At 38.9% G+C, this 18771-nt stretch overlaps 1 protein-coding gene across 10 annotated transcripts in view; it reads left to right on the plus strand.

The window, feature by feature from the left end:
* tjp1 (tight junction protein 1) overlaps positions 1 to 18771 on the plus strand; it is a 137442-nt gene that overhangs the window by 5092 nt on the left and 113579 nt on the right. For all 10 annotated transcript variants that reach the window (XM_062963342.1, XM_062963332.1, XM_062963344.1 and 7 more), the window contains exon 2: positions 5096 to 5228. In XM_062963342.1, coding sequence (XP_062819412.1) covers positions 5096 to 5228 — 133 coding nt within the window. The remainder of the gene's footprint in view (positions 1 to 5095; positions 5229 to 18771) is intronic.

The raw sequence follows: 18771 nt of genomic DNA on the forward strand, positions 1-18771 counted from the left end.
GGGGACATCAAGTCACACAAGAGGGCTTCAAACATGGTCTTAGTAGGCAGGGAAGCTTATCCACCAAAAGCATTCTTCAGAAATGTTTGTGTATAGCTTCAAGTTTCTCATCAACTTATGGCAACCTCACAAATTTCATATAGTAACCAGCTTTAAAGGCTAAGAACTAACTTACCTGAAAAATTATCTCATCCCATCTCTGTTGTTGTTGCCGTTCTTGTTGTTTGTTTTCAAGTCATTTCAAACTTTATGGCAACCCTATTGTAGGCTTTTCTTGGCAAGATTTGTTTAGAGGGGGTTGGCTTCCTACCCACCTACCTTTATTTTCAAATTCTTCTCAAAGTTCTTTTTCCAGGTGTCTTGCAACAAATAAGACCCAAGTAAGATTTTATGTGTTATTAAAGAGAGGAACACTTTCCTTTTTAGTGTCTGGCAAAGTCTCCTCTTTGGCCAGGATATTTTGGGGGATAGGGGACATGGGAATCCCTTGGACCATGTGCTGGATTATGTGGTTTAATCATGTTAATACTTGTTTTTGTTACATGTGTGTTTTCAGTTGTGATTGTCTTTTTAGTGTGTATGTGGTGTGGATTGCCCAGATGAGAATTGCCTTTAGAACTTGGGTTATGTGGTGGCATAGAAATCTCTTAAATTGCTAGTCATTGAATTACAGTCAGAAACGAATCAGAGGCTGGTTTAACCATATACAGACTCCACACATTGAGACTTTAACAGCCTGGCCATTGGATTATGGAGCTTTCATGTAGTCCTATGCAGAACACATTGGGATAATCTAGACCAGATGAAACTAAGAGGTTTGCCACTGTGGTCAAACCTGCTGTTCTGAAGGAATGGGACATTTCAGGTGCTTTTGAAGAGGGGTACAGAAAATCTGGAAACAAACAAGAATGCACCTTATATATCCTACTTTCAGGTTCCACATTTGCCCTCATTTGGAAAGAGAGAAGAGCACTATTTAGAAGTAATTATCTTATTTTTATCCACACACTGGAAAATAAATTCTGTCAGTTGATTTTGCCTAGAACAAAAAAAATCAAAGCCCAGGATAGGGAGGGAAGCAGAAACTGGTACATTAATTACTTGGAAAATAAATGATTAACCTTGGGAATCCTAAAACTCTATATATCACCTCTGGTATTTACTGAAAACCCAATACGAGAAAGCTAAATGTGCCATAAAGGGAAGGTGTGATCAGTTGGAAGTGTGTTTTCAGAATATATTGCCTCATTGAAGCAAGACATATGTTTTTATTTGCTGACAGATAATTGGCATTCTAAGCAAAAATATCCACATGGTATGTGTGTTTATTTATGGACATTCAACATGAGTATGTGTTTTGCCAAGCACAGAATAATACTGAATGCATAGGATTTTATGGCTGGTGTACAACATGTTAATGCTTCTCCTGAAAGGCAGAACTCTTGGGTTCGATTGATAGCAACTATTCCTTCATTTTGTGGTTGACTAAGTATGTACAGGTAGTCCCCAGTTTACAAACATCTTAAAAATGACGCATAGTTAAGAACGGGCGTGAGACAACAGGAAGTGAGAGAAATCTACCCCTAGGAAGGAAAATTCACTCCTGAAAGAGTTATCTTGAGGAAAAGATGTATCCACTGACGCTTTCTCACCAACCAATTTTTGAAAAACCCATTCTCACAGGTACAGAAAATGAGGTGAAATCTTCTGAACAAGGTCACAGACAGCAAAACAAACCCCACAGGGGTGCTATCCAAAGGCATGCATATATATCGTTACATTGAAATGTACCTGTTTCAACTTACATACATATTCAACTGAAGAACAAACCTACAGAACTTATTTTGTTCATAAATTGGGGACTGCCTGCAATCCTAAGGAACCATTACTCCCTGTTGCAGGTTTTGTTCGTGGAAATTGTATGATTTAGTGGTTTGAGCACTGGACTATGTTTGCGGTGACCAGAGTTTGAATCCCAACTCAATCAAGGAAACACACCGGGTGACCTTGAACAAGTCCCACTCTCTCAGCCTCAGAGGAAGAGAATGGAGGCAAATGCTTCTAAACAAATCTTGTCAGGAAAACCTCATGATAGATCCACCTAAGGGTTGCCATAAGTCAGAAATGACTGGAAGGGACACAACAACAAGCAATATTGTTTTGGTAAAGGTTGCTATGTTGGTCGGTTATAGGCAGTCAAATGTTGATGATGTGTATGTCTTTAAGTGTGATGAGATACACTATGAAACAAAGAAGGTTAATATAAAGCAATAGATGCCTTTGAAAACTTTATTTTTAAAAACAATTATTCTTTCTCTCGATATATACGAAGCCTTATCTGTGTATGTATGTTCAAGTTATCTGGTAGTTTAGCGTGAAGCCATGACTATAGTGTTTTCTGAGGCAAGGAATAGTCGGGTGTATTTTGCTATTGCCTTACCTAACATTCTAATAAAAATACAGCATAAAATGGTTTTAATTCGTTGTTTTTCAATAATAGTTCACTGATTTTAGGCATGAGCATAAAAATTGTGCTAAATGAACCTTCCTTTTTTCTTGTTCTACTAAAGTTGATGTGGCCTGACCTGATCAGACAATGGACTAAACCAATGAACTTGACATTGTTAAAGAAAGCAGTAGATATAGAACCTAGTTCCATGGTCTTGTTATGAGACTCTTCTGCTTAAGGAAGACCAGGCTTTGTCTTCTATCTAGCCTTGCCAAACTAGCTGTGACCTGCAGACCTAAAATGCTGCTATATAAAATTGCCATGTTGCTGCATTATGGCTGATTTCCAGGGTCTTCAAACTCTTCCAGGTTGGGCTTCTCCCACCTGCCAAAGAAAGGAATCTATGAAAATCAGAAGCTGTCCTGTTGTGACACCAACCCTAAAGCTTGCTGTTGAAGGGGTTTTAGGAAAATAAAATATCTTTCAAAGCCTCCCTTTAGCTTCTGATTTTGCTTCAGTTATTGTCCCTCTTTCTTTCCAGAAACAGGTCCAATAACTGCATGTCTTCCTCCACATTTCTGCACTCTAAACTAAACGTAAAGAAATAACCCACACACAAGTTTCTATGATTTGGATGACATGCTGCACTTCACCCTCATTAATACCGTTCTCCCTATCTTCAAACGCTTCTTGCCATAGGAAAAATGTGGAACAGGGATGGGTACGTGGGATGTATTTTGTCATTTTTGCTTAGAATCTTGCAAAGCAACAACCAGCGCCTGATGCAAAAGACATATATATTTCATTAAATACTTCTGTGTCCGTTATTTCATTCTGAGATAAGAATTCTTATCTTTTTGCACAAAAACCCATGGTTGCTCCGTTTCAGTATAATTTGGGATTGGGGTTATAGAGGGAGTTCCTTTGTTACCTTTAAACAAGTGAAAGACAGGGATCTTTGCTGATCTAATGCAAATGAGATCTGCTCATTCTACCCTTATTCTAGAAAAGCCATAAATCACCCATGCATCAATAGGAGGCATGTTATCCTTATGCATAGCTGAGCAATGGACCATCACAAGCCACAGTATTTCTTCATGCTGACTTTTTTCTCTCTGTCTCACAGCTCATTTCTGAGATGGTGTCCTTTTGTAATGACAGTCTGCACCTGATCACATTTTCAGTGCCACAGTTTGTCTTTGACCAGTTTTGCTTGCCATTATTTTAATGAGCATCACCGTGTTCTCATTATAGATATGAAAAAAAAGAATGAAAACAAATAGGGAAATTGTTCTTAGGTCAATCAGTCAGAGAGGATGTCATCTATTTCTCCATCTTGTGGGTGTATGGGAGGTGTACTGATCATGTTCAGCTGAGTCCTATTGACCTCATCACTTTTTGCCTCAGCAGCAGGAAAAAAAATTACCTGGCATTTGACGGGAAGTGATTTGGGCATAGGTGGGAACAAAGCAGGGAGACAGTTTAATAAAGCTCTGAGAGCTGATATTGTGGTCTGGTTTTTTTTATAACAATGTGCGTCTTTTTGAGAAACATTAATACCTAGCATGGTGCAAGTAGTAAGTCCAGAACATTAATTCTGACTTCACAGCAATTAACAATAGAAACATTTGTTGACACTGAAATCTAGTTTTTGCTGCTTCCTGAAACACTTTTTTTCCTCCTCAAGTGGGTTCAACGCAAATCTTACTCAGATTGCATGATTGTAGCTGAATAAGGAGGACGTATGATGACTACAACCTGGCTTGTATTATCCAATGATGTTATGTGTGTTTATAAGCCAGATATACCGTAAATGTAATTTCTTCATCATCAACATTACCACCACCATCATTGTCAATCTGGAGATTTTATCCAAAGCCCTTTTACTTTGGTGCTCAGGAACATGTACTTCCATCCTAGAGAACTTCAAAGCCTTTTAATCTGGCCTAGCTATAACCGTGTAAGGGATGTTAAGAAGGTAACATCCATACTTAGGTCAGGCCAGTGGGATACATATTAGAGCAGCCTTGTGCCCCCAATTATAGCTAATAATAGGTGCTGCAGAGGAAGTGTACAAGATGTCAAAGGGTGAATACAATGTGCGATTCCATCTGATTCAATTATGCACTCTCTCTTACAGTCTATAGGTAGCTTGGGCATGAGAATCTAGCAACCTAAGAGTGATTTCACCACACCCAAAGCATTTTTCTCTGAAGAATAATTTTTCTATAGCATTTTGGAGCGTTCAGATATCAAGAGAAAATTGTGCCAAAATGTCACTTTTCTGTTACACTGTGTAAAAAAATTATTTTCTGTTATTTCCTGTTTAATTGTGCAGTATTTACTATGAAAGTAGTTGTTATACTGCAGAAACTTCATTTTTCTGGTTGCCATTTTTAACCTTTTATATGTCATTTCTAATCTTTTGTGTTTAATAAACTTTTTTCACGTTTTTATGATAGAACCAATTAGAAAATGACATGTATAACCCAGGAACAAACCCAGGTACCCTAGACTTGGCTATTTTAAAAGAAAGGTGAAGTGGTGATGGGATGAAGAAATGGGAGCTCCATAACGGACTTTGTGCTTGGCCTTTATGAAAACTAAAACCCACAACCCTAAACTGCAGCAATTTTTCTCCAACAGGGTAACACCATCTTCTGAAAATCCCAATGGTTCTAATTGTAGTATAAGCCAAGGAAAGCCTTCTTTAAGAAGAATAAAAGGGAGAATACACAGAAGCAAAAGCCTCGATAGCCTTGATTTCTGCGAGTTCAATGTAAGTATGCATTTCTTTCTGCCATATTTTAAGTCCTTACTTTGCTTGTGCCTTGAATATCTGTTCTGATATATTGTAATTGATGTAAAGCTGAATGAGACACAAGTGTGGGTCTGTACTGTATATACATGGCAATGCAATTAACTAAAAATGGAAGGCGAAGAACTGATACTGTTTCTGCAACAATACTGATGGGGAATCATAAACCAAAACTTTCCCTTCATGGGAGAAAAAGAGATGTCTATCTGATTTCTAGTTGGCTGTTGGGGAAACACTGCTGGACTAAAGATTTCTAGAGAGAACACACCTCTATAAATACCTAGATCCTCCAGCACAACTCTATAGTCAACTTCCAGCAGCCCTAACCCCAGCAAATATAGAAGTCTGGCTGTATTGTTTATTTTTAAATTGTAAGCTCCTTTGAGTCCCAAATTGGGTGGGAAAGGCAGGGTATAAATAAATATAACAATAATGAAATATAATCCAGAAACTGTATGACAGCCTCCTCTTCTGTCCGAGTGGAAAGAAGTCTGTGCAAGTAGGTATATTTTTGCACTACATGAGCAAAGCACCTAAATTTGAGGATCATGAGGGCGGGGCTTCTATTAATCTGAAATTCTTCATCTGAAATTCTTCAAGTTGCTTATTATACTCCGAGACCTTTATTCTGACTACATAATCAAGTTGATTTTTATATGCAATATTTTGTTGCGGTGTGCAGTAACTTCTGCTTTGTGAAAACTTAAATTTATCCCTTTTCTCAATCTAGAGCACTTTACTGGTTATAATTTGGTATTTGGTTTGATTGAAGAAACTTGAAGAATCAAGGAATTAATACCATTTTTTGTTCAAGGAGACAATCAACACTACATATTCTTGACAATACTTGGAAGGCTTTTAGCAAGTAGTGCTCAGAAAATTCAATAATGCAGAAAGAAGTGAAGGTGAAACATGTCTTAACTTTTGTACAAGAAGGTTTAGAAAAATGTTTACATCCCAATGCACTCAAAAGACAGGTATCTTCAATAATATTAGCTTCTGGGTTAACTTTATCTTTGCACCCATGTGAAGAATTCTTCATTAATATTCTAGGGTCGCCAATGAATGTGTACTATGGTATTTATCTATGGTTTTATGTCTTGTAATTTAAACAGCTCTTTTACCAGCTGTCACAATAATGAGAATTGCTACAGGTGTGGCTCAGATGGTATACTTTGTTTTATAAAGTATAGACAAATTGACTCAACTCTCCCTCTCTGTAACATCATAAAACCACTGAGGGCTAAGCTAGTGATGGAAAACAGCAATGACTAAATTTCTGGTTTCTTTAATTTTGGGGGGAAAGCAATTTGTATGGGAAGGTTAGCTCCATCAGTCCTAGTGGTTGGCAAGCAGTATGAAGCTTCTCACTTGATTAGGCTTGGTATAAATACTCAGAAAGTGGCCTTCTGCTCTTGAAGAGAGCTTGCTACACTTCATGCTCTGGTGCCAGCTGCTGACTCAGGGACCTTGGAATTCTCCAGCATCCCTCTAGCTGTGGGTTTAAGTATTGTCCTTGAGAATAAGGGGTGGGGGAAGCACACATAGACATTTTCATGAAGGGGAGGAAGAGATTAAACAATCAGGTATGGCTGTGGGTGAGGGCGGGTTACTTTTTAAAAGAAAAAAATAAATTTCCTGCCATAGCTTGTTAATTGCCAAGTTTTAAGGAGGTGAAAAATCCAATCATTGCTAATATCCATAATTTTGTCTCCAACATCCTGGAGAGAAGCCTCGAAGAAAACAGCATAAATTAAGAGCCAACAAGAATTTAATTTGTAGTTAACAGTTCTTTCAGGACTTGTGTTTGGGTAAGAAAATAGGGTGAAAGCGTTAACCTCTCTGTGCTAATCTGGATCACACATCTCTGTGTCTGCTTTTTGTTAAGAAACAGTATATTGAGGCCTGTGCATGCTAATTAAGAAATGCAATTAATGTAATGTGTAATTTGATCCTTGTTCTCAATGTATTGAAAGTCCAATACAATGTTGTTCTGGGATCTAAGCAACAAACACCTCACAGAAAGAGGTACCATTTAACGATAGTATAGAATGAAACAGTTAAATATAAATGCAAAGGCATTGGATTTGAATTTCTGCAGAGGCAATTTTACTTCTTTCTATGGATGTAAAAATATCTTTTTAAAAAAAGGGCTCAAAGATAAAGCTTATGTCCCCCCTCAGCTCTCCTGAGATGAAGGAGGCCTTTCATTTGTGTGAATTGAAAAGAGAGTTGCAAATATGATTCAAACTCAAACTTTTGTCTCAAGTGAATTGCAGCTCTGCCATAAAAAAGGTCTCTCACAACACAAGGGAGGGGATATTGGCTTGCAGGTGCCTTGAAATGAAATGATGATCCAATGATTTGAGCATATGGAGGGAAAGGAGGACAAGAGCAGAATTTACATGCTCATGTACCAAGGAAACGGGCAACTTGCTAGAGGCAGGGGGCTGTGTGCACTTGACATCCTATATACCTGGAGGATGTCAACATGCTTAATGTGTGCACATTTAAACAGATGTGCATTCGCATATGGGCACTTACAGTCTGGTGCATTTTGCATAAGAGTCCTCACTTTACAGCTACATACAGCATCTTCACTTCATGTGTCTGTGGAAGTTGAATTATGCCTACCAAAGCTTATGCTTTCTACTTCTTTCTCAGAAACCATAGAGACAAACTTCTGGGGAAAATATATCAGCTATGTTGATGTAAGGCTCTAAGTGTGTGTTAATCCAGCACACCTGAAAAAAATGTCTCCTACACTCTTGGTGGTCTGTTTTCCCTGCAAACGCAGTCAACTAAGTTCTGCTTTTTGAGGGCCTCATCTATCTTTCAACACCAACCTGCCCAATTGTTCCCTCAGCAGCTCAGTGGGCAGTATGCAACCTGCCAGGCCCCATAGAGACCCAGCCAACCTGTCTCTGGTCAGAGGATGCAAAACTCTTGCGTCTTTCCCCCAAGTAGTACCATTATTTCGCAAACAATATTCTTTGACTTAACAGCTCTATCCAGCCACTCTCGTCCTCAGAGGAAGTAGGCACTATGCTATGTGGAGATCCTGGCTTGAAAAATACAATCCCTCATTCTGTTCTTTCAAGAGAAAGAGAACAGGTCATGGCATGGACAGTGTAGTCTATGTTGAACATGGATTGCAATATAATAAGAAAACTTTATTTGTACCTCGGCCCATCTCCCCGAGGAGACTCGGAGCAGCTTATAGCAGTGTTACAGTGCAAACAATATGAACAGTAATAAACATATAACTAATATTAAAATTCAGTAAAAGAAATAGAGAGTGGGTTGATTTGACAACCATTGTGGAACATATATTGACTGTCATTCCTCCATATCCTTCCAACTGCACTGCACTCTTTCTTAGCAAGTCGAAGTGATTTGGAAGAAATAACACCGTTGTGTACAGTTGCTCATTCTCCACTCCCTCAAACAGCGAGAAGTTCCACAGGCAGTGCTACTGGGTTTAGTTTGCTTTGGATGAGAGAACACTGGAGCTTTAGCAGTGCCTTTGCAATATCTGTTTCATTTATAAGTGAACAAGTAGAGCATCGGGGGAAGTGGAAAAAGTCCTACAGCCGGCAGAATGGTTATAGATGAATCATGAGTTTTCCAGAAAAGAACAGTTTGTACTGCAGACCCTCTCATACTTCTTTAAAACAGCTGAACTACAGCTAACTTTTCTTTCTTAGCAATTCCTTAACACTGCCACTGTTTATCTTATTGCTTGAGTTTGTATTTCCAAGTTTTTTTAATAGTCTGGTTGAGAAACTGTTCTTTATCTGATTATTTTAACTGATGAAGATTAGGATTAGATTGCTTTTGCCTTTGTTGTGAATTGTATATTGTTAGCTGCTTTCAGATGACCCTCTGGAGTGGAAATCAGGATATAAATCCACCCCTAACCCTTTCTAAAAACATACCAAGTGATTAATGAAGGGAATATTTTACCAAGACTTAATAGAGCATAGAGGAATAGAGTTGAAAATAGGTATTTGCTTAAAATACATTTCATGTCAGTGCAAAGTGATATCAAGTGAGCATGTGGTATTCTTTGGGCTGGAGATGTCACTGCCTTGGTCCTTTCATTGCTGGCTGCTACTGCCCGACGTATGTCAGGTGGTGCGATACCAGCTAAACAGTATAATTTCTTCAGTGGTGTAGGGCGTAGACATCCTGTGATAATGCGGCATGTCTCATTAAGAGCCACATCCACTGTTTTAATGTGGTGAGATGTATTCCACAATGGGCATGGTTCAATGAAAGGGGCCCTTTGCTTTACAGTTAGGTGTAGCAGGAGGGCATTTGTTTTAAACATTTAGCCGAACATTATTATTTCTATTTTGGGATTTCCTTATAGAAATAAAAGTTTCAAAGTAGAGCTGCAGCCTTTAACTGAATTGAGTGAACTTAAAATGTTTAAATCTGCTAAAGAGGCATCATGGATCAATTGTGGGACATATATATTTTAATGAAAGTTCTTATGAAAACTACAGTTGACAGCATACAAGAACCTCCCACTTTTAAAAATAGGAGGTTCCAAGAACACCTAAAACTAAAGAATTATCTTTTCCTGCACTATTATTAATATAATGGGGCTTAGTTCTTAGCAGCTGAAATGAAGTGCCTTGTTCAGTGGAGAGCTTAAAAAGTGAATGAACAACTGATCTGACCTCTTCTGCTTCGCAATGAAACTTGTTCTAACAGCCAGCCATGTGTAATTGTCGTTTTCAGCTCAGCAGGGATCAGGTGACTATTTGTATGTGTGTGTGTGTGTGCACAGTCAAGTTCCATGTACTCTTATGTAATGATTCTGGCATGGCTTTTCAGTCTGAGGACAGCTTGTCAGTCGATACTACTTGAAATTGCCTGGAAACCCTACTGAACCATTAGCTTGCTTCCCAGCTGTTGGTCACATCAGTGAACTGGATTCTGTAAGCATTTGATAGTTGATGGAGCAGGTATTGCTCAAAGCCTGAAAAAAAAAAGAAAAACATGTTGGACTGTAGTTCTCCAAATCCATCTAAGTCAGTATGGACATTATATGAGTTATTCTGAGAACTGTAATTTAAAAACCCCAACCCTTAATGTATCTAAGTTCTCTTTAATGGCTGCAAGTTTTCAGTCCACTTTAGAATCGGAGAATCTGGGTGTTCATCCTGATATAAACCAAGACACCATCGGCTTAGTTCAGTAACAGTTTAGTCCTCTTTAAAGCGGCTCTTGACAAAGTTCCACTGTCAACATGAGCATTATTCCTCCCTATATAGTGCTAATTTTTATAAGCTTTACCACTAATGCTTCTCAGTATAAACCTATTATGGGCAGTTAATTCTTAGCACTCCACCCTTCCATTAAACTTGTTCTTGTTGACTCTTGGCTAGTTCTCAATTATCAAAAAAACCTACAGTGAGCCCTCAGTATCCAGTGGGATCTGGTTCCTGAGTCCCTGTGGATACTAAAATCCATGGATGCTCAGGTCCCTTTATATCCAATGGCATAGGTTTGCTTTTTGAAGTTGTAATTTTTTTAAAAAAAAATTCAGGGTGTGTATGACAGATTCCCCATATCCATGGATATAGAATCCATGGGTATGGAGTTCAAGGCCATAGTTTGCCATTTTTATCTCATGCAACAAACTCTGGATTATGTTCTTGTAGAAACCATAACCATAAACCAGGGTGGAAGAAATTGCCATGTAGGAGGGGAAGTGTGAGGGCAGGCTTCCAGAAGAATGCGACCAGATCCCACGAGCCTTCACTATTACACATGTTACTTGGGAATGATGGGACCTCCACTCTCAAATATCTGAAGGACATCAACTTGGAATGGCTGAGTTAAGGCATAGGGAAGGGAGAATTTGCAACTAGGCAACTCTGCATGTGACATGTTCCATTGAATTAGAAGAACTAAAATAAGAGGAAGGAGATTATTTTCTCTCTCTCTCATAGCTACAAAAATGAGGTATGTGCATGAGTTGTCCAAGGCCTTAAGTAGTCTGTAAAAGCATTTTTGTTTTGATTTGTTTCTTGTTTTGTTAAAGCTGAACTGCTTCTATTCCCGCCACCATTTGTTTCGGTGACAGCATCGCTTTCTCCTGCTCCCTCTCTCAAGCTCATGTTAAAAGATCAATAAATCAAATTACAGTTTTCATGACCAGGCTGCTAAAAATACAACTTAATCTCTTTTATGTAGAGCTAGAATGCTGATTCATACATTACTTGGGATAATACAGCAAATGTTATTTAAGAGAATGGGTTGTTATCGGACTTGCCTGGCATTACAGAGAAAGTGCTTATCTTTAATTTATGTGTTGAAATCCCCTTTAATGTTTTCTAGGTTTCATCGTATTTAATCGATTCTTCCTAAAATTTGCCCACTTTGCATTAAATACTTTATTTCACAGATAAATTGCATGGCTTCAGTATAGCGTGTGATGCCCCTTCCTTCAGAAATGTGAAACCAAAGAGTGGAGAGAGAGGATGTAAAAATGTTGTTTTCTGAAGTGCTGTGTTGGCCACTTTGAGCCTTTTTTTTTCAAATTCCACATAAAAGAAACAGTTTCCTGAAATATTTCTGGTAGAGCTGCAACCTTTAGGCTGGAATTCTATACACAATTACCTGGCAGTAAAAATCGAAGAAAGAGACATGGTCTACTTTTTAGTAAAGATGGATCTATAGTCTTTTTACACATTATTCTGAATACATTTACTCACTTAGACATAAGCCTCACCCATTTTGGTGGGATTAACTCCCGGTTTAACCCTGCATGAGGTTGAGGCCTCAGGGCCTTCCATTTCCCCCTCAGCCACTTAGGAATTGTGGGAGTTGAAGTCCAAAACATCTGGATTGTGAAAGGAGACAAAGTTAATTGAGAAATACAATAAGTTCACTTACTATACGAGCTTGTTGAATGTGGTTTCCATTATACACAAAGAAGTTTGAATACCATAGAATGGCAGTAAGTCATTGCAGTAGAGGACTTTCAAGCAGATGTTGACCATAGAATCCTGCTAGATGCCTGGTGAGAGCACTTTTCATGTCATCTGTAGGTTCTAAACTGCAGATTTATAGTATTCAAAACCCTTTAGACAGAGAAAGTGTATTGAGATACTGTGAATATTCTGTCTGAGGCAATGTATCTGTGGTGACCCACACACCATGCTTATTATATTAAATCGTGTCACACTTGGATCTGTATAGCCTTGTCACCAACGATGCAGGCACAAAAAAGACACAAAGATGCAGGATAGTAAAGGTGAGGCTGGGGGGAAATTTGGGGAAGGAAGTCAGCTGAAATCTTTTTAATGGATAGTGTCAAGGATTGTGAATTGGCATTATACAAAAGTGAGGAGAAAACAGGTGACAGAGACAAAATGAGGAGAGAACATTTTTCAGCGGTTTGGTGGCTCTGGGATATTTTTATGTGTGTGCCTGTATAATCCAAGGAAGACATATTTTGTTAAACATGGATAAATGAAATTGAATTCTTGTCCTGCCGATATGTGGGTTGTACTCTGTGTGTGTGTGTGTGTGTGCATACATGATATATATGGGGAAAAAAACCAAAAAAATCCCCCTGTTTCTGGTCATGAAGAATTTCAAAGAGATCTATCTGGTTCCACAAGGGCAGCCCCAAAACTTGGGGATTGCCATCTTAAAAGTGTGAAAGCAAGTGAAACGATAAACCCCACCCACTGCACCCTCGACTTTGTGAGGATTCTGAATGGACAAAAGAGAACCCTGCAAATAATAATTATTTTTAAATGAAGATTATTGTGTCACAAGGATTGCCGCGCCATGTTCAGACATCATTATTAATGCTATCTTGATGCTTTTAAAATGGCTTTCACTTAAATCCTTTAATACTGCAAATGGGATTAGTTTAGTCTTTATTTATTTATTTAAGGTGCCCCAAGCATTTACAGGAAATCTGCTGAGGTTGGCCTTCTTGAGCAGCTGACAGGTTTTTTTTTCCACTTATTCAGCGCCTTATTGTGCCCTCCCTGAAGAGAGAAGCCTCAGCCGGCCCAGCCAATAGTGGTCCCAGGCGCTGCCAGCTGGCTTGGGCTGAGCTCAAATCCACCAGCATCCAGCTGAAATATGGTCACCCAACATCTCTCCAAATGACTCTGGTGCACCAGGATCCAATGCCAACTGCAAAAATGATGCATATAAAATAAGTCAAGGTTGAATTTCCAATTATGTTCTCTTCTGGTCAGTATTGTAAATAGAATAAGGGTGAAGACAGCCATGTGCTTTGATAGGGGTAGGTTTAATGGGCATGTATTAATATCTGATAACGTTACTAGAATCTTCCCCTCCCATCATCACTACATTTGTATGTTGTGTACAGATAGTCAGAAAATAGATTTCTTTAAAAATGATGGTGAGATGAAAGATGGACATATGAATGAAAATGTATGCATAAGCCTTGTGTAATTGTTAAAATTAAGTTCCAATGATTTGGGCAAATCCGAGATTTGTTCTAGTATTACATGGTGATGTTAGAAAATTAGGGTCACTCTGAAGAGAACATATAGTGGCTGCTGTTAAGCATATCATGTGTGATATTCTCAAACCACTTTGAAGATATTGCTGGTCTGGCAGACGTACCATTCCTCCTTTAGCCATATTGTTGAGCCCCAATCCCTGCCACTCTGTGTTATGTGAATTGTTGCATAATCAAAAACAGCGCCTCTGAGCACGTACACAATGTTTGCCATTCTACACTGATCAGCATCAGCTGGTCTCCAAACAGATTATTAAGATGGCATGGTTCTCCCATAAACTTCTTTTCTTGGCATCTCTTGTTTTAAAATGAAACATTCCCCAATAGCGGCACTTGCCATGAATCCAAATGCTTGGACCTTACTCTGTATAACAGAAGACTCTCCATGAGGACAAAGCACAGGCTACTTCCTCAGCAAATAAATTGCCCATGATGCATTTGATGCCCTCCTAGCAAGCTTCAGATCTCTTGGTGTTGCCTTCAACTCACTATCCTCACAGAAGTCAGATGGCAAAATCAGGTGACAACTCTTTGATAACCCACCTGTCTTCTCCAGGAAGGTATAGCTAACCGCATTACGGGTCCTATGAATATACATAAGACTCCAGCAGGCTCCTTCCTTGCTGATACAACATCTTTTGATAGGTTCCGCGATAGGAAAGATTCTTATCGGCTCACTGTTGTGTATGTCTGCTTGGAGGTTAAAGCTAGTGTGTTCATCTGGGTTTACTATGAGATAAGTATGGTTAGCCTTACAGCATTAGTGAGTCTCAGTTGCAGCTGTCCAAGGTTCTGAATGTTGGATTAAACCAAGTGTGAGGCGCCTGTTTCAAACTAAAGGCGCCTGTTTGATTTCAAATAAGGGAGGTGTTTTTGTGGGGATTCCAGTGGTGGGTGAGACCAAATGGAAAAAGACCAAACTTAACAGAACATTTTAGCATACAGATCTTACTTTCAATAATTAAACCTTTGAAGGTGGCATTTTAATTTTTAGAATTCAGGGCTGGGGGAGGGGGAGACTATACAAAACTGGAGAAGCTACCAAGTCATCATATAATGGAAAGAATATGTAGTCTTTTTGAAAAGTCCAGGCTGTTCTTCCAGGATGGTTGTATTTAGCCCCATAGCCTCAGGCTCGTTGCCTGTGGCTTAAAACCAGCACATATGAATACATATAGTGCTAAGGTTCTTCAGAGAGTCAAGAGTGTATCATCATTTGCAGTTCTGACTCTGCCAAAATCCTCATAATAGCCTTCATAAAGTCTTTGACATGGTCTAGTTCCTCTTCTTGTTTCCTCTATATGTTAAAGTTGGCAATTATCTCCTCCTCTTCCAAAGTCCAATGTGCAAAGCATTACACCATGTTTGCTCTAACTTTCCTATAAAAAAAAAGCTGGTTTTTTAAAAAGTCTTTGATTTATCCCTGGTTACTGCAACCTTTTTGACCAGAAAGTGTTCATCAGATGGAAGAACAAGTTAGACTATACTGTAATCTCTCAAATATATCTTGTCTTGATACTCTTAAAGAAGAAAACAAGAGAGAAACTACAGTATGCCTTCAGAAATGTTCAGTATATTTATTGAGTTTGTGCATTCAGAACAGGGTTATCTTTCCTGGGAGCTTCTCTTGCATTCTTAGCATTATTATGTGCTAATCTGCATAACTGGAAAGATGAATTTAGTGAATTATCAAGCCTTTCTTCCTGTCCTCCCTCCTATATCTCTCCAGCTTTTTGGAGAATGATCATGTCAGCAGTATTTTCAAACTTGCCTTGTGGTGGAGTTTACAGTGTACAGTGTAAAGTCTTGCAAAATTCAATTGTTTATTATTGCCCAGAGGTACCCCACTAAGGCATCACTCACTAGCTTGGACTAGGAATCTCTTTGGAAATATTTGGAAGCAGGGCTTTAGCTTCAAACCTGGATCTAGGATTCCTTATTTTGTCCTTTTAAATTGGTGCTAAAATATGGTGACTCAAATCCCAGGAGCAAGATTTATTCTGAAGAGATTTGTGTCCTCTTTGGCTGAAAAAGTGGGACTTGCCCAAGGGATTTTTCCATAATAAAACAGGGATTTTAATCCTGATCTTCTGGTGTTCTAGACCAATTGGAACATGCTGTGATATTTCTTTCAGTAGATCAGCATGGACTACTGACTTCCAGGATTTTATAATCAATAGCAACACAAAAAAGATCACCACTACCTGGAGAGGATGTTTATATGGAAAGACTAGATTGTGTTCAGCTCTGGGATTCAGAACAAATTGCTGACCTCAAAATGATTTAATTCCAAGCATGTGTCTCTTGCAACAGATTCAAGCATCTGAATTATGCAATTCTGAGCAGGAAGATGTAGATGTCTCTGTATATCAGCTGCTAGGGAACATGAGCAGCAAGTTGCTTTTATAGTCTCATACCACTCCAGGGCTTCCAAGTAAGCAGCTGGTAGCAACTGTTTGAACACAATGCATGTCTTTGGCCTGATCCTAAAGGGATCTTTTGATGTTCTTGAACCTGCTTTCAATGCGAGATTATATAGCTATTTTTGGCCAGATTGTTTGTGGATGATGGGAACTGTAGTCAAATGCACCTGGACAGTCTGGACTGAGGATAGCTGTTGTATAAGGATCTTCAAAATCTGAGGAGAAATAAGCCAGTGTGGCATAATAGTTTGAATGTTGGGCTGCAGCTTTGGAGATCAGATTTTAAATCCCCACTCGGCAATGGAAACCTACTGGGCGAGCCTGGCCAAGTCAGACACTCTCGGCCCCAGAAAACTCTATGATAGGTTCACCTTAGAATCACCTTAAGTTGGAAAGTGCTTAAAGGCACACAACAACAATAAAAGCATGATAAGCCAACAGAATAACAATTACAAATAAATTCAACAACGTCATTTCCCTTATGGCACTGAGTATTCTTGTGAGGGATAAGCAGCCAATGCTTTGCCTCTAGATAGAATGTGTTTTTCTCCATCCATCCATCCTGCTCCACCACCCCCGTGTCATGACTCTTGTGCTCTTTTTGTAGTTGATGTTGATTCTTCCTGATCTTTGTCCCTCCAAAGAGAAATGCCTGTCAAACTTTATGATACTGTCAACTGTCATGAAATCCACAGACTTGAGCTTGTCATTGATGGGGAAGTGATTAGGTCATTCACCTCCTCTTTTGTTCCTCCCCCAGCATATTTCCCATGGAGCTTGCTATGCCAGGACTAGCTGAGGGCACCCCCTCCCCATAAAAACCCAGTGGCTGTCATGCCGCCTACAGGGCTGCCATATTCTTTTTCAACTTTGACCCAGCAGCAATCAAAATCATGATGAATTGCTGATGTGGGCAATGAGGATGGCCGCAGTATCTCATCTCCAAAAGGCATGAATGAATGCTGGCAAAACAAGGAGAAATATCCACCAGCGATATCCAGAAGGGCAGGATGACTGAACAGACTTAGCTTGCTATTTCTGGACTGGCGGACACTTCTTGCCAAGAAGCTGGACATCAATGACTAAATCTCTTGGTTCAATGTAACCACAATTGTGTTTTCTAGTTAATAATACTTATGGGGTGATAGTGTGGTAGGGTGGAAATTGAGTTAACAGATTCCCTCCCTTCTGTCCTTTAGAAAGAGAGTTAAAACCTGGCTATGGAATCAATTTTGATGTATAATGCATTTTGTATTGTATGTTTATGTTTATTGTGGCATTGAATTATTGTCAATTTGGAAGCCGCTGAGTCCCCTTTGGGGTTGAGATAGAGCAGGTTAAAAATACAGTAAATAATTAAATAAATATTTTAAGGGAAGAACGAAGAGACAACTAAAATGTTAAAGTGGACTTAGTGTGGCCATAATTGGCTTTTCACAGTTCATTAACAAAACGATTGCATGAATGTCCACTGATTTTATTGGTCCTTCATTACCTAATTCTAGCTTCAGGAGAGATTTTAAACTCCTAACTCATTTCTTCATCTTCAGTTTATGAAAACTTATATCCTCAAACAGGCTGCTCTTTTTTATTTTACCAGGCAAGATGGAAAGCTGCCAGTCAATTATGCAAGACAAATAACTAATTTCTCAAAGGGTGATAAATTACATGAAACCCTATGAAATATAGATGGATTAAAATTTAAGTTTTAATTTTAATTTTAATTCAAGTGTACTTACCTTCCAGTGGCTACCACAAATCATGCAATAATTTTGTTCTAAGTACCCTTTTGCAATGAGGACATTAACAATACAGTGAACTTTGATTCCAGTTTTGCACTTCTTTGCTATGTTTTAAATTAAGCTATGCTGAGGTCATATTGTAGAGGCAGGGGACTTTGCTTTACTATGTGAAGGCAGAAAGTTCTCTGTGTGACTCTGTGGTCAACCTGAGCTGGCCTGGAGGATCTAGAGCAGTGTTTCTCAATCTGTGGGTCCCAGATGTTTGGCCTTCAACTCCCAGAAATCCTAACAGCTGGTAAACTGGCGAGATTTCTGGGAGTTGTAGACCAAAACACCTGGGAACCACTGATCTAGAAGTTTTTGATGCATTTAGAGGTTTTTCCTCTATAGCAGAAAAATTCAAAGGGGCAAAATGTATTGTGATATCCTGTTTTACGTGGATGTAGGTTTCCTTATGTATCCTGTTGGATATTCTTTTGGTCATACAGAGTTCTGCAAGTATTGTACTTCAGTTGTGTATTCTCTGATGATGTGTCTTCAGTACGTACCCCTTGCATCAGTGGGATTATGGGAACAGCTAGCACATTTGTAGATATGCAGTTGGTTACACAAGTTTTCAACAGAAAGGTGATGTAACATAACCATCAGTTAATTATGTGAGAGTGGATTTACATGGCTGAAGTACAGTATAGGATCTCTGTTGACATTTTGGATCTCTGTTGACGTGTTAATCCATTTATTTCTCGGACTCTTCGGGAATGGGACAGATCCGTTTATTTTTGGCCTCTGTCAGTTTCATAACCATGAATTTG

This window comes from Anolis carolinensis, unplaced genomic scaffold (assembly GCF_035594765.1).
Source record: "Anolis carolinensis isolate JA03-04 unplaced genomic scaffold, rAnoCar3.1.pri scaffold_11, whole genome shotgun sequence".
Taxonomy (NCBI): Eukaryota; Metazoa; Chordata; class Lepidosauria; order Squamata; family Dactyloidae; genus Anolis; species Anolis carolinensis.